The sequence below is a fragment of the Thermobia domestica genome, chromosome 1 (genome assembly GCF_964235325.1).
Source record: "Thermobia domestica chromosome 1, izTheDome1.hap1.1, whole genome shotgun sequence".
NCBI lineage: Eukaryota > Metazoa > Arthropoda > Insecta > Zygentoma > Lepismatidae > Thermobia > Thermobia domestica.
This window is the reverse complement of record NC_137454.1, coordinates 239,689,249-239,705,732: the sequence shown is the minus strand read 5'-3', so window position 1 is coordinate 239,705,732 and position 16,484 is coordinate 239,689,249. Positions and strand designations below refer to the sequence as shown.

Sequence of the window (16,484 nt, the reverse complement as noted above, 5' to 3'; positions counted from 1 at the left end):
CGATTAGTTGGCACAAATGTATCTAATGTGGTCAGTGTGGTACGTGCCGTGAGCTAAAGTGTCCAAGAGAAGCCTCAGTAACAGGAATTGACGTATATTCAAAAAGATTGTCACCGAAACCGCACCAGTGAATCGACAAAAGTGACTTAAAACTTCCAAAATACTATTGCGACAATCATAATCCGACACAAGTTATAACTTGAGCATCTGTGGTCGGCTTGCAATTTACAAACTCCTGATCACCGCCAAAAACGCATTAGTGCCAAGAAATTGTACGAAGAACATACAAAGTGAACTACGGCTGATTTAAAACTTGTAATACTACCCTCTTTCGCCTTATTTACAACAGTCTCGTTTATGTGTGCTATAGACTAAAGAAATATATGCTTTAAACTGTATGACAGCAGTTCTGTTATGCTGTGGAATTTCCTAGTTTTTCGTGAATTCTGTGATTAGCGCACAGGATAATAATGCTTGTAATCATATACATATTTTAGACGGCGACGCAGCCTAGGTCCAGTTGTTTCCAGCCATTGACACAATTTTAAAGGATGACAATGCACTAATTCACACTGCTGATGGAATTTGTGAACATCGGGATGAACTACACCTTTCATGGCCTGTCCAATCTCCAGACCTCAATATTATTGAAGATCTGTACATCCAACTCCGGAGCAGACGTTCTCCTCCATTCTTGCTTCTGCTCTAAACGAGGAATAATACAATATTCCTCTGAAAACCAATCATGATTTATATACTTCCATTTCACGACGAATCAAAACTATTCGAGGCTAGCGGTAGTCTTTGGCGTATTAAGCAGGTAAGTCGCGTTTTATTCACGTGTTTCTATTATTTTGGTAATCATTTGTGCATGGATGGAATTAAGGGGGAAATGGAAAATGAATTACATGTACTTACCAGAAAATAGTAACATCACACACATTAAGAAAGTTCGCTAAATGCTTCATCAGATAGCGCATCAGAGAAAGCAAGGTTGGCGATATGTTGGTATACAGGGCCTTATGATAGTGTTACCGGGCTAAAAGGAAACATAGTTTAGTGAAGTTTTATATTATAAATGCATTGAAAACTTGAGGTCGATTGGGGCCCATTTAATATTATGTAATTGAGTTAATTTTTCTTATGGATTACATTGGTATGATATGGAACTATTTTAGAGGGATGAGACTGTATATATAAAATCCTGTAGACCTTGGTGGTGACCTTGCATTTCCTAAGCTCGACTCTGCTTGTAAATGAAGCAAATAACGGATACGGAAATTCTTAATGGAATGGAAAAGAAGTGAAACGTACCTCAAATAAAAAAGATCAAAGAACAATACTGAGTGCCCACTGGAACACTTACATCCGGTCTACTACAGTCGCTGACGGATCATACCTCAAAATACGTAATGACAATTTTTTTCTTTTCTTTTTAATACTAAGTAATGTCAATGTACTACCTTGATAGTTTTCAAGCTAGAGCGTTTCAAAACGTGATGTTTCGCATTTAATAACTGTAAAGAGATGTTTTCGTCCCATGTTAAATAAAACTTTTTCTTTCAAGAGATTTAACAAATCACGTCCGGAGTTTGGCCATTGAACTTCTGAACATACCATTCCTATATTTAATATATAAATATCTTTACTATTTCGAAAATTAATTGTGCTAAACTGTTTCTAATGTTTTAATTCGTATTTTACAGAGACCCAGAAACTCAAATACAACCTTTGGATGCAAGGACGCTAGCAGCCAGAGCGCTACTTCAAGCCCAGGGTTCCATTACTTCAAGTAGTAGCCTGCCTGGTAGGGAAAGAGCAGCTACAACTTCCACTCCTCCGAGCTCTTTGGATTTGGAGTGGGAACACGAGGGTATAAATAATACTAGATAAGATTAGATTAATTATAAAATTATACTCAAGTGATGCGTTTGCAAGAAAATACTTTCAGAAGATGATTCTTTGCATTATATGAAAGAAAACTTTAAAACACTTCTCAAAATACGAAACGTAAGACATATAAAAAAATTTCGAACTAGTAATATGCTAATGACTGTTGAACTCCGAAAGGAAGTTAGTGTGCGAATTAACGGAAGGGAGCCAGGGATTCTTCCCCTCCCCTGACAACAATTTATTTTCCTGAAGAAGAAAGTTTTCATTCGTAGCAGAGAAAACTCGACGAGAAATATTTCTCTAATGGTCATGAAGATAAAAAACAGGAAATAACTTTTATTTTTATAGCCAAATTAAAAAAAAAAAAAAAAACTTGAGTTGAAATAGTTTATGAAATGTGAACTTTCATTAAATCTCTTTCTCATCTCCGCAGACAGGTTTTAGAAAAGATTCATGAACATGTTTAGACAGTTTTCAGATAAAGTTTTCATATAAGTAAGGATTGTTCTATTAGAGTATTCACTTGTATGTATAGATACATAGAGAGTGATTTTAAAAAAGGAAATTTTGAAAATTAAATAATTTCATGAAAATAATTTTTAAATTTTTTTATCTCATTTAATATTAAAAATAACTCCATTTTAGAATACACAAAAAGAGATCACAAGCTTACAAATCAGGGGATCTGGGAGGCTATTGAATGCCACTATTTTTCGAAATTACACGTTCCCAAACAATTAGCGTACATCAGCCATCGATATTCGTGCTGTGTGGGACGTTGATCCATCTTGTTGAAACCAGGCTTTGACAATAATGTGTGAAAATCTCTGTAGTCGTTGCACAACAAAGGTTTCAAGCATGGCGACATAGCCATTCGATGTGACTGTAATCGCATAACCATTCTCGTCCTCAAAACAAGGCCTATCACACCGTATGATGACATAGCACACCACACAGTAACGTTGCTGCTGTGCAATGGACGCTGGTGCAGCTCCATAGGATTGTCTGGTGCCCTTGGCGTCCTAAATTAAAATGACAGCGGAATTCTCTAAGTGCCTCCTCCATACTATAATTGTTTTTCTAAAACGCTTTGATCGCGAACGAACGTTGCTCACCACTCTAAGCAATTAAATGGCATGGTGTCGTTGACAGACTGGCGTACGTTATTCAGTGTTATCAAACACCCACTGTTGAAACACAACATTCAAAATTTCCCGTTTCTTTGAATCATCCTGTATATATATATATATATATATATATATATATATATATATATATATATATATATATATATATATATATATATACACCCACACACACAGAGAGAGAGAGAGTTGGATAGATAGATGTTATACTCTTTTGTATTGCATGCGTTGTTTGTGTCCTATTTATACATGTCATATATATAGAGACAGCGAGCAAAATGTCATTGGACAGTTTCGTCTTAAAACCTGAAAGGAAAATATAAAATTTGTTAATGGGGCACGGTAATAAAGGGGGGTCGTAGCTTGTAGGGTACATGGCGACATAGATCCCCCTGGGAAAAATATGTATTTCTACACTGTAGGAAGCTATGTTCGTGGGATCAATTTATTTAAAAACATATCGTTAATTAGCAGTACTAAAATTAAACCTCAATGTCAATGAGGACGCCAGCTTTAATTTCTTTGGCGAAGGGAGGACGGAGTTACAGAGAAACGTTTGGAGAGGCATTTACTTTTTAGTATACCGAAAAGGACAATTTTATATTACTTGACTTACTTTACAATACAGCATGTCTGGCGATGTAGACGTGGCCAATGAAGGCTATGTCAACCCTATGAAGTCGTCGGATTTTAGCTCTGCAAAGAAAAAGTAGATAACATAAAGTAAAATGTATCTTAGAGATCAGGAACAGTCCCCACGGCAGCAATATTGTGAGCCAGTAGCGTAGGGAAGGGGTGGGCCCAGGGGGCCGAGCCTCCCCCCAAAGGCTGCCGACAATTTACTTTGGTTCTTTGATGTTTGTAATTTTTTCTCCGAAAAAACAGCAATTGCCTTCCACGTATTCTATTTCAGAACATAACATGTCACTAAACAGTTTCTGGACAAGTTGAATGAAAGAAAGGAGGGGTAAAAATAAAGATTTTCCTGTGATGTTTTGGTTTCATTTAAATGAAAAATATTTGAGGAAAAAATGTTAACAAGAGAGGCTGGAAAACAATAGTAAACACTTGTAGCATGTGACTATCTCACAGCAATATCTGATGTTTGATCAATTGGAGCAATTCAGAAGATTTGGTTAAGTTAGACGAGTTCAGGGTGTCGAAATAAGAACTTACTTTGCAATTGCAAAATGTCGCAAAACGTTTTACAAAAGTGGTTAAAGCGGGAAAAAGGCAATTGTGTTAATTTCGGCGAGGAAAATGTGTAAAGAAACTAAAAAAACAACGGAGAAAAATCTAAACGAGATATTAATTCAGAGGAAGACTTGCAGAACAATGTAGGAAAACGTCTAGAACGAAAGACTGATAGTAGTGGTGTGCAAAAGCAGCAATTGAGAAGCAACGAAGAAATTCCTAGAGAAGTCAGCGCTTCAGAATAGATATAATAATAATAATAATAATAATAATAATAATAATAATAATAATAATAATAATAATAATAATAATAATAATAATAATAATAAACATTCTGAGCAACAAACGCGCATATATATATATATATATATATATATATATATATATATATATATATATATATATATATAAGCACTAAGGCCCCCCCCCAAACAACAATCCTGGCTACGCTACTGTTGTGAGCCCAAATGCTCGACCAGAAATTATGGATCCCACGATGTAGAATTCATTAAATGTTCTAGAAGTTTGATCAGCAAATGTTAACCAAAGAAGTCACCCAATGCGTGGGTCACCTCGTTGAGGGTTCGGAACAGTTCCTATAGATGGTTGTCCAACGAATGGACAAGTGGTACTCCGAAGAGGAATACGGAGGATGCATTAGCACTTTCCAACCAGCTAGATAATACGTCATGGCTAGGTGATCTTACTAGGAGCGCATTTGATAATAATAAATTGGCTTGAAGCGGGGTAAAATGGAAAACAGTTCTGACGATGGTCTTAAAATTGCCCTCCATTTTACCTCATGCAACCCGTTCTCGTACACAAGATATATCAAAAGTCTTGTTTTCAACTTTACACGATTTCTCAAAACGTGAATTCCTATTTGCAAACTTAATCGCAATTGTTAGAGCACAAAAACCTCCGGAAAGTGACAGTAGAATTAAACTAAGGTGACAGTTGAATTAAACTACACGCATATTCTGAAACTCTGGCACTGCTACAATTACCCATGTTTACTCTTTTGTATTGCATGCGTTGTTTGTGTCCTATTTATACATGTCATATATATATAGAGAGAGAGCAAAAAGTCATTGGACAGTTTCGTCTTAAAACCTGAAAGGAAAATATAAAATTTGTTAATGGGGCACGGTAATAAAGGGGGGTCGTAACTTGTAGGGTACATGGCGACCATAGCCGCCATTTTGAATGCAAGTTCGAAATTTCAAATGGAAAGGGGAGTTATGTCGTATTTCAAGTAACGCCAGTCTGAGTTCAAGGATCCAAAGGTGCAATTGTTTTTTTCATATTTTGTATGGTTTGCACGTTATGAACACTGAAAATTTGAAAATCACCTACCAACGAAACGCTACAGCACATGTTCTGTAAAGCCATTCTGTCTAATGCAGAATTGTACTCGCCATGTCTACTCCCGACTGCAGAAGCAGAATATCCAGTGAAATGTGATCACACGCGTGCAGAAATGTGTTCCTGTAGGTGCTTTATATCACGAGGTTTCTTAGCATACACTATCTGCTTCAGATGGCCTCTTAGATAGGAATCAAAGTGTATGAGGCCAGGTGATCTAAACGTCCATTCCACGGGATTACAATGACCAATTCACTTCCTTGGGAGTTATGCATCGAGCCATTGATACACACCAACTCTAAGTTGGATGAGACGTCATCATGTTGAAAATAAGAAGGAAAGTTGCCATCTGGGTTCAGAAGGAAGGGAAACGTATGTACCTGCAGGTGCGCCAGACAGTATTGGGTCTTTAAGGCAGTGGTCAATGAAGCCACGTCACACCATTTTTGTAGAATTATCTTTCTTACTCGGGTCAACCAAGTTCGGATTACTTTCACGCCAGTAGCGACACGATACCCAGCGACGCAATAGACGATATCCAGGACCATATTTATTTTTATTTAACCGCTATTACAAAATGTTGTCCCTCATTATAAGCATTTGCCGACAAAAACTAACGATCATGCTACTAGTAAAAAGTGACACGCTTTCTAGTTATGTTTTTATATTAATTTGAAGATCCTAAATCCAATGAAATAATTTTCAAACATATCCGTGAAAAATTACCTCAAAGTTGGATATTTATATTTACATAGGTAGTTATACCCCAAATTTGAGATTACTTTTTTTAGGCACCGCATGGATGCAAATGTTTTAAAATTGTCCTATTGAACTCATCATTCTCAAATTAGTATAAACAGTGCAATTAGAAATGTATCCATGCCTGGATACTTTTACTGTTGACATAAAAACGGTGCCTAAAATACTTGTACTTTGAGGTCATTCTTCTCGTAATCCCACGAACGGATGTGTTTTAAAATGGTTTAGTTGGATTCAGCATCCTCAAATTATTATAAAAAGCAGAATTAGAAGTTTATCCAAGCGTAGGCACTTAACAATGTGTGTATGCACATTACCAGTGGCATGATCGTTAGTTTTCTCTGTAATTTTCGAGCTCGCTCGAGGCTAGGCGGTTAGCATCCTAGCCTTTAGCGTGGGAGACCTGGTTCGATTCCCGACGGGAGTTCATGGGTTTCGGTTCCCACGGTAAGCTGTAGACCGACGTCTTATATAGCCTCGCTGCTGAAAGGAATGCTAACTCAAATCAAATCTCTGTAATTTCCAGAACTGGAGTATGAAAAAGAAAGCTGGGCAGAGAATTTTCGCATCAACCCCCTTCCACCCCAAAAAATGTAGCGCATGCGTAAATATGTCCCTGACATTAGCCCAAACAGTTTACTTAACATGGAGCATGCCCTTCTGTTGACACAATTGTAGTTTTGGTTGTTTGGGAGCAGGTATGTATAGTTAACAGTGATGATGTCGTGGAGTACCGTAAAGTGCCAACTTCACATCATAATGCAGAAATGAATTCTTTCTCTAACAACAACAAAGAGAAACAAGTTTGTTGTCCCCTATCAAATGCTCGTGTCCATTTCTAAAAAGTAGTCAGTCAACTCGCGTGAGATCCATCGTTCCACTTTAGATCGTTTCGTAAGTTTATGAAGGGTTTCTGCACTGCAGTTGAATGCTTCTTCCAATGCCTGACAAGGTTGACCATTATCGGTGTCAATAACTGATTATACAGCCTTTTCTATGGCTTATAGCGAGTCTGGTAGTGATGTGTCCTGGAGGGAATCGTCGCTGTTCTTAAGATTTAAATTCACTGTTATAATGTCCGTTTATTTATGGTACGGTACATTACTACCAAATGCTCGGTATACAGCTTTGCATAACGCTGTTTGGAGTTTTGACGTCCCCGTTTAACTATTGCGACCGCAGCATTTCTTCTGTTTTTCTGCGCCACGAAACGAAATGTTCACAGATCGTGTACAGTGTAACTATGCGGAAACCAGACATAATATTTTTGAGTCCGTCATGCAGTTTGAAATTACGTCTTATCAAAAAATATCGCTAAGAACATTTTGTGAAAGAATCATCATCTGAAGTATTCTCACGTATTTGCTTTACGTCTTACATAAGTATGCAGTACTTCCCATTAAATACTAAAGTCATTATTTATGTATTTATTTTTGAGTTATGGATTTTTATCTTGTAATTAGAATTCGACAAGAGTGGAATAACACATCCACTACACTACAAGATATACTCGCCTGTTTTTAATCACACCATTACCTTTGGCACCCTTTTCCTAATGAACAGATCAAGCATGATGTATTTTCGCCAATACTTTCAGCATCGTCTGTTTCCGGTGGGTTCGAGAAACGTGAGCTACATATGGAATTTATAATGGTAATGTAATGGTAATATTTTGCATTGATATTATTTGGTCTAGGAATTAATTCGTGCGGTTGGTACGCACACATTGAAGCTGTAGTACAAACACAAAATACATAAATACCTTAAGAAAAATATTGTCCATCGCTAGCCACCACTTTCGCCCATCTGTCAGGCAATGTACGGATTCCGTGGCGAAAGAAGTCCTCATCCTTGGAAGCGATCCAGTCAGACCCCCATGTTTCGATATCTTCTGAAGAAGTAAACGGCTGTCCAATCAAATCGTTGTTCATGCAATCGAACAAGTAGTAGTCCGAAGGAGCAACGTCTGGTGAATACGGCGGGTGGGGTAAAACTTCCCATCCGACATTTTCTAAATAGGTTTTGACCGGTTTTGCGACATGTGGGCGAGCGTTATCATGTTGAACAATAAGTTTATCATGTCTGTTCTCCCATTCTGGTCGTGTTCTGGCCAGAGCTTGCTTCAAACGCATTAATTGTCGTCGATAACGTTCTCCATTCATAGTTTCACCCGGTTGCAGCAGCTCATAGTACACCACACCTTTCATATCCCACCATATGCACAGCATAACCTTTGCACAGTGAATATCTCGTTTTGGTTGTGATGGACCTGGTTCACCTGGTTTCACCCAGGCCTTTTTTCGTTTAGGGTTCTCGTAATGGATCCACTTCTCATCACCCGTAATAATTCGATGCAGAAACCCCTTTCTGCTCTGTCGTTGAAGCAGCAATTCGCAAATGGTTTTTCGTCTTTCAACGTCTCTGTCTTTCAATTCATGTGGAACCCAATGTGACATCTTTTGAATCATTCCCATGGCTTTCAAGCGTTTGGAGACTGTTGTTTGATCAACGCCTAATGCTGCTGCAAGTTGTTCCTGCGTTTGACACGAATCCTGCTCGAGCAATGCTGTCAATTCTTCGTCTTGAAATTTTTTTGGCTGTCCAGCTCGCTCTTGGTCTGCCAAGCCGAAATCACCACTTCTAAACCGTGCAAACCACTTCTGACACGTTCGCTCAGCTAGAGCATGGTCACCATACACTTCCACCAAAATACGATGTCTTTCAGTCGCACTTTTCTGCATGTTAAAGTAATGCAGCAGGACACCCCGCAAAAACACTTTATCAGGCACAAATTGCGCCATGTTCACTTAACTACAAACTGGTGTTGTTGACGCTTTAATCCACTGCTCTATACTACGAACGATACGCGATGACAGGGGTTTGCAACACATGTGTGGATACACGGAACTGTGGGACGCTCCGTTCGTTGCGCCATCTCTTGTCCACCCGCACGAATTAATTCCTAGACCAAATATAATGAGAGAGAATTGCAATTTTTATTTAAGTTTCTGAAAGAAAGGACTTTATAGAGCATACAGATCAAAGATAAGGGAGAGAGTGAAATACACAACTTTTATATATATATATATATATATATATAAACCTAGCAGACGTGTTGTTCGGAACTGAAAATGTGAATTTTATATCCTTGCACTCGGTTGAGAGCGGAAGTGACGAAATCATTTGACTCAACCATTGTAACCACACTTTGTTCACTTTCGTGATTGTTTTTCTAAGAAGTTGATATGATAACTTGTTCTTCAACCATAATATACCATAAATCAATATAGCACTAAACTACGTTGCGTTCTTTTTATGTTTTATTTATCTTTCATCATTGATTGTTTTCTCAAGTAAATTAATTTGTTAATTAAATGTTACTATGGAATAAGAAAACACAATAGGAACAGAGTATTTATCTAGGAAAAGGAATTCAATACTATTTAACTATTAAACTAGGAAAAATACCATGGTAACTCATTATTATTAGTAGTAGTATTGTAGATATGTAGATTACTAGATCACGGTGAAAATTTAAAAAATTAAATAAATTTTTAGTGCTAATAGATAAAACAATGAGCAATATTTTTAAACCTTGATTTATTGAAACACAGACGTGTGTTACAAAATCAGACACTAGTAGAAAACTTTGAAAATAATAAACTGCCCAACAATCATTTCGTTGAAAGTTCCTAATGTTAGAACAACGCAAGGTAAGTCTACGTTAGATAAGATACTAAGCAACCATAACAAAAATATCTTAAGAAAATTAATTTCATGTGGAAACGATGGCGGTGGTAGATCTATTATTATTATTCTTTACCGTAGATACAATCTGGCACATTTTGTTAAGATTAACTAACATCCTCCTGTTTTTATGTGCCTTGGGAATCCTAATTGGATGTTTATTTTCCTGGTATGATTTCGGAAATCAATCCTGTTGCTTTCAACGGCCAGACATTGTATGAAAAGCTTCGGCTTTCAAGAAAATACTAAAATCCGCACTAACTTCTGTTTTTTTTATGATTACACTACTTACTCATAATTTACCAGTACTATTCTAAAAACCACCAAAGATGCTACTAATTACACCCGCTTTATACAGTTTAAAATGTTTTACGTTACTTCAGATGTTTTCTTCTTGTTTTCAAATTCTTTAAATTGTGAGTAAATACGAGCGGCGTTCCATATTGATTTACACTTTATTTTATTTTATATATATATATATATATATATATATATATATATATATTACATTTATAAGAACCTCTATGCCTTATAGATACATCCACTTTCTCAATCTAGTCTCCATTAAGAACTACACACTTGCGCCACTGATATGGCAACTTCTCTATGTCCTTTTTGAACTACTTTTTCCGAGTCTGTCGCACCCACGTCCGCGTCTTACAGTTCCTGGAAATCGGCGAAATTATGTGCACACAACGGTTTCTTCAATGCCCCGAATAGGTTGTAATCAGACGGGGCCAAGTCATGAGAATAAGGTGGGTGTGGCAGCACCTGGAACCCTAGCTCATTAATGGCAGTTGTGGTTACCCGACTCATGTGGGAGTGAACGTTGTCGCGTTGCAGGAGCACACCTTTCGCCCATTTTCCTGGTTGTTTCGTCTGAATTGCATGGCGTAAACTCCGAAGCGTTGTCACGTATGACTCGCTGTTAATGGTAGTCCCGGGTTCCAGCCAGTCAATGAGAATGATTCCATCCTTTTTCCAGGAGCCTGTGGTCATGCATTTGCATACGGAGGGCTGTGTACGGAACTTCTTTGGCGTGGGGCTCCCTTTGTGCTTACACTGCATTGATTGGGCTTTGGTCTCTAGCTCATGGCAGTGAAGCCAAGACTCGTCACCAGCAATGAGTTTGAACGTGAAGCTTACTGGATCCTGACTGTAGCGTTGCAGAAGATCACTGCTCACGTCCTTGCGCTGTTGTCTTTGTGCTGCATTCAGGGATTTGGGAACCCACCTGGCAGACACCTTACCCATCTTAAAGTGTTTGTGCACTTTGCGGTGCAGAGTGATTCTGGCAAGACCTGTGGCGGCCTCTAGTTTCGTGGACGTGATGCACTTGTTGTTTTCTTTAAATAAGCTTTATTACCTACAGTAAACAAGATTATTTTGATATCAATATACAAAAGAAAGAGATAAAATATTTTCCAATGAAAGATAGTTACAAGAAGTCTTTGACGGCAATCCAAATATGCACATTTATTTAGTGTTTCTATGGGGAAAAAAGAAACTAATTTAAGTAACGTAAAAATGTTCGTGAAGCCGAAGCTGTTTATATTCAGGATTATTCAAAAAGGAGCAGATTTAAAATATTTATTTCTAATGAACGACAATAAACACACATACATCACTGGATAGAGGAAAGTTAAAAGCTTTATTTTATGCATTCAACATGAGCACCATACTTCAAAGTTGTATTTTATCCATGCATTATAAGCTACCTTGGGAAGCAGTTCGGATACGCTCAATATTTTCATCTAACGTATGAGAACGACCAGTGCATTTTGCTTTGCATATGCAACCATCTTCTATGGATTTCTTATAACAATTGTAAATCTGTTTATGACGATGCGGCTTTATGTTGAACTTACAACGAAATGCTGCTGCACTGCAACAATCGAAATGAAATGAAATATGTAGTTTAACGCCCCACGATTATGCACTGAGCTAAGGGAAACGGTGATGATGAGAAATGTATGAAATGGTGGAATGAAGGAAGTGGGATGAAACGGGAGAACTCCAAGAAAACCCACGCACACGGCGTTTGACCACCACAAAACTCTCTTGGCGCGAGCTGGGACCGAACCACGGACTGCAACAATCGATTCACTCTTTGCATACTGCATCACACAAAACGACTTCTCTTCGGGGCGTCATCTTCTTGTAAACAAACTACACCGCCGCTGTAGGTATTGGATGGAACAAGTAGGTGGTGTTTAAAACTTTGAAATTTCCTCTATCTAGTGATGTTTTGTATGTATCTGTATCTATTGTTGGTCACTAGAAATAAATATTTTAAATCTGCTCTTCTTCTTGAATAACCCGTATAGTGTATGGCTGTCGAAAGCAACATGATTCGTTGCCGAAAGTATACCAGGAATATAAATATCTTGCGTGTATTCTTCCTATCCAAAATTCGCTAAAGTTTTTCGCCCATCAGTATATATATATATATCGATATAAAAAGACACGGCCACTCGTCTTGGGGTTTCGAAATTTAGATTGTGTAACAAAAAACATCGAATCCATACCTTTGTGTTCACTGCACAGAACTTTTTCTTTTTTTCTTTTCTTTCTTACATTTTTTTTTTTTTTTTTGTATGGCTGTCTTACATATATTATCCCTCTGCAAAATCACCACAAGTTTTTCAACCATAAAAAAAGAAAGAAAGAAAAAAAAAGATACGGTCGATTGTCTTGGGGTTTCGAAACTTAAATTCTGCGTAAGAAAATACATCGAATCCATCCTTCGAGTCCGGTGCACAGAACTTTTATTTTTTGTGTGGGGCTGTGTTATTATTATTATTATTATTATTATTATTGTATTTTTCATAACCTCCACTTTTAAAAGTTTTCATATATTAACTTTTATACCGTTTTATTATGATGTTTCCCCAACCTTCTTCGCCCTTTATTTTAGAAACTCAGGTAATTTATTGAAAATTCTGTTTATATATTTCTTTAATATATATATTGCAGAATAGGTTGTATTTTTTAAAATCAATAAGTTGCTAATCCCTTTCTCTTTCACATTCTCCAATATTTCATTTCGCAGCAGTTAAGTGATATTTTTCTTGTGTTTTCTCTTCTGAATGCGATTCAAAATTATAAATTTAATTGCAGGGCTTCCTGACCAAGGTATGGAACTGAACTCAGGTACGGAAGACGATTTGCTATCTTTAGACCGTACTGCTGATTCTAGCGCAATGCTCAGGTCAAGAGCATCAACTCCAAACTCCCTAGAATGGGATCATTGCGTAGAGGATACGTTTGGCACGGACGTAGATGTTGAAACTGAACAACTGATCAGTGAAATTGAAAGACTGACATCTAGAGCCCTCAGAGAGACTGGGAAGACGTTACTGCAGAATTCCAGGTGATAAGAAGACATATCTATTGAAAACAGATATATATATCCAGATACCATCAACTGGCTTTGATATCAATAATCATGTGCTTATTGTGCTATCCTTCTCCCTATCCCTCAAGTGCACTAAATAAAATTAAATATAAAGAAAATATCATTAAGTCGCTCAAAGTGAGAATAATATTAAAATGCAAGTCAGTTATCAATGTTGTGATGAAATAAATTGCAAATATTATTTATAACATACATTGTGATTGAAATAAAATGACAAATGTTGAATTGTGGTTGTGACAAGAAGAAAACAATGAATTACACAAGTCAATGTTCCGACGATTTTTTGTTCATGAGGAGTTTAACAAATCGTTTGTATACTTATATAAAATCTATATAAGAAAAAAATATATTTTATTGTTAGTGGGACCAAACATATTGAAAATGTTTGAGAAAGATTTATTGAACGGCGTTATACAAGAAGATACTGTTAGTTACAAGATTAATGACAGGATGACAAAAAGATACTCCCAAAACAATCGGAAGCAGGGAGGGGGTATTAAATACAAGCTATTTAAAGAGGAAATTAAATTTTAATCAGTATGAACTTCCGAATATTGGGAAATTCTGATCCCCGCTAATTGGCTATAGTCTTGTAAGCCAGCATAATCTACACCTCTAAGTGGTAATGTCAATATAATAACAGTTAAACAACTTGCTATATTTGATGCCTAGTGCAATTAGTATTTCAAACAAATAAAGAAATTGTTTGGCAAGTTTGTGCACCAGTTCAGTTATCTATCTAATTATATGAAACTAATATATGTAGTTTACGTAAATATAAAATTATTACATATCCATAAGTTGAAACAGAGAGTATTTTGATTTCAATACTTATTTAAAAATTTAACAAAGATATGCCTCTATTATGCAATAAATAAAAAGAATAGTCAGCTAACAAATCACATTGCATGTCTTACTATTGAAACACAAGGTGTTTTACTGTTACATTCAAGAAAATATTTAACTAACTTATTTTGAAAACTTTTAGCTCTTACAAGTGAATGTAATTTAATTACATAAAAAAAATCTGTAACATTTAAAACACTTTTCTAACGCTTCTAAAACAGAAAGTGATATTAAAGTTTACTACTAAACTTTACAGTAAAAGTATTAGAGAGAATTAGAATTATGTCAGTGTTTCATGTAAAGTTACACTTAGAGATTATTTTCATCATTCTTCGCCATCTGAATCTGAATAAGTATTAGTGTTTCCAACAAATGCTGACATTACAAGTACGAATATCATTTAATAAAAGCGAGCGTAACAGCTTCGAGTAAGTTAACAAAAGTATACTATACGCAAAACAAATCTACATTCTAACAATAGACCTAGTGAGTATTTTATCATGACTATCTGTTGACTGTGCCAGAGTATATTTAATTCAAAATAAAACATTAGATTTTGTAAATATATAACGGGATGCATTGATGACAAACATGTTCATGTTATAAAGAATTATTTCATCTAATCTTGTGTATTTTATCAAATAACAAGTTTACACAAATCTATGATTGCAACACAACACAAAATTGTGTTGTGTACAAAATTAAATTGAGAGAGGGACTATGATTAATCTTATTATTAAATTGTTATGTTTGAAGAAAACTATGATTTGAGATAACAATTATTAGAACATTTTCATACTTAGAACAACCAGAATTAGGAATAAGTAAGAGACATAAAACTACATTTTTCATTTAGCTTTAAGCATTTACATCATTTAAATGCATATATAGGTTATAATTACGAAAGTAACTTATTATATTCTATTGTACATTTTACTCCCATTAGTTAAAATACATGATTTTCTCTCAGATTAATTTTTAGTTCTAATTCTTAGGCTTAAACAAAATCTAATAGTGTCTTGTAGTTAATAATTAAAAATCATACACCATACCGTAATATTACAAAGATAGAATATTTTAGGAGTAAGTTATTTCGAAAATTGTGCTAGTGTAGTACTGAGACAGTAGCATTAACATTGCCATATCTACGTACTTTCCGTAGTAAAATTTTTAAAAAATACGAAAAAAAAATACTAGTACGAACATACGTAATAATAATTTATCAATAAAATTTTAAAATTTGAAGCTAACATATCAGTTACCATAACATTAAGTGTTACGAATATCGAGCTTTCCCATATGACAGAATTCTCTCTTTATTATTATTATTATGTAAATGATTTGAAGATATGAAAGCAACTTTTGTAATGAGAAAGAAACATATAGCCAAAACTGATTATCTTGTGGACTGGTAGAATCTTCTGGAATAACGTCGTTCAATGGTTACCAAGAAAAATGTTGTTTAGCTGAAGTTAGTATTTAATAATTAGCGTTGCTTACAGAAATATAAATAGAATGTTTTAAATAAATAACAGCTTGAATTTATCAATTTTGTGTTTCTTTTAACTATCACTGTATTTTCATTTAGTCCTAAGTATTATACAAAAATTGAGAACGTTGAAACTTTGGATTTCAATGTATTAGAATAATACGACTTTTTTTTCTGGAATAGTTCAGCAGTAAGGCTTTGTTCCTAATCCGAAAGTCTTTACAGGCTTATGTCTAGTGTTTTCTTACTTGATATCTACTATGCCTTCTGAATTTTTCTTACTGAACTCTTTTTTTAAATTTATATTGTAAAGTTCAGAAGATTACTTAAGAATATTGAATTTACCAATGATTTGTCTTAATGTGGAATGAAATACCACCCAGATATGTGAGTAAAAAGTCAGGCAAGAACGTGTTTCTTGTGTATAAAGTAGAATGACCAAAACAATACTATACCCTAAATTCTTTACACTCTCGAGACCTGTACTGAAAAATGTCTTTCTAAAATTGTCAGCTCTTCAACAAGTCTTTGAAATACGTCTACATTCATCGATAAAAAATGTAATAATAGCATTAGTTTTAGAACATTTCCTCATTTCAAACATAAACTAGTATATGCTCCTTTCAGT

The 16,484-nt window shown here is 35.6% G+C and overlaps 1 protein-coding gene across 4 annotated transcripts in view; it reads left to right on the top strand.

The window, feature by feature from the left end:
* Window positions 1-15,916, top strand: part of LOC145694740 (uncharacterized) — a 104,471-nt gene extending 88,555 nt beyond the window's left edge. For all 4 annotated transcript variants that reach the window (XM_081771339.1, XM_081771357.1, XM_081771328.1 and 1 more), the window contains 2 exons: window positions 1,707-1,873; window positions 13,224-15,916. In XM_081771339.1, the coding sequence (XP_081627465.1) occupies window positions 1,707-1,873; window positions 13,224-13,480 (424 nt within the window). In that variant the 3' untranslated portion in view covers window positions 13,481-15,916. The remainder of the gene's footprint in view (window positions 1-1,706; window positions 1,874-13,223) is intronic.
* The last annotated feature ends 568 nt before the right edge of the window (window positions 15,917-16,484 follow it).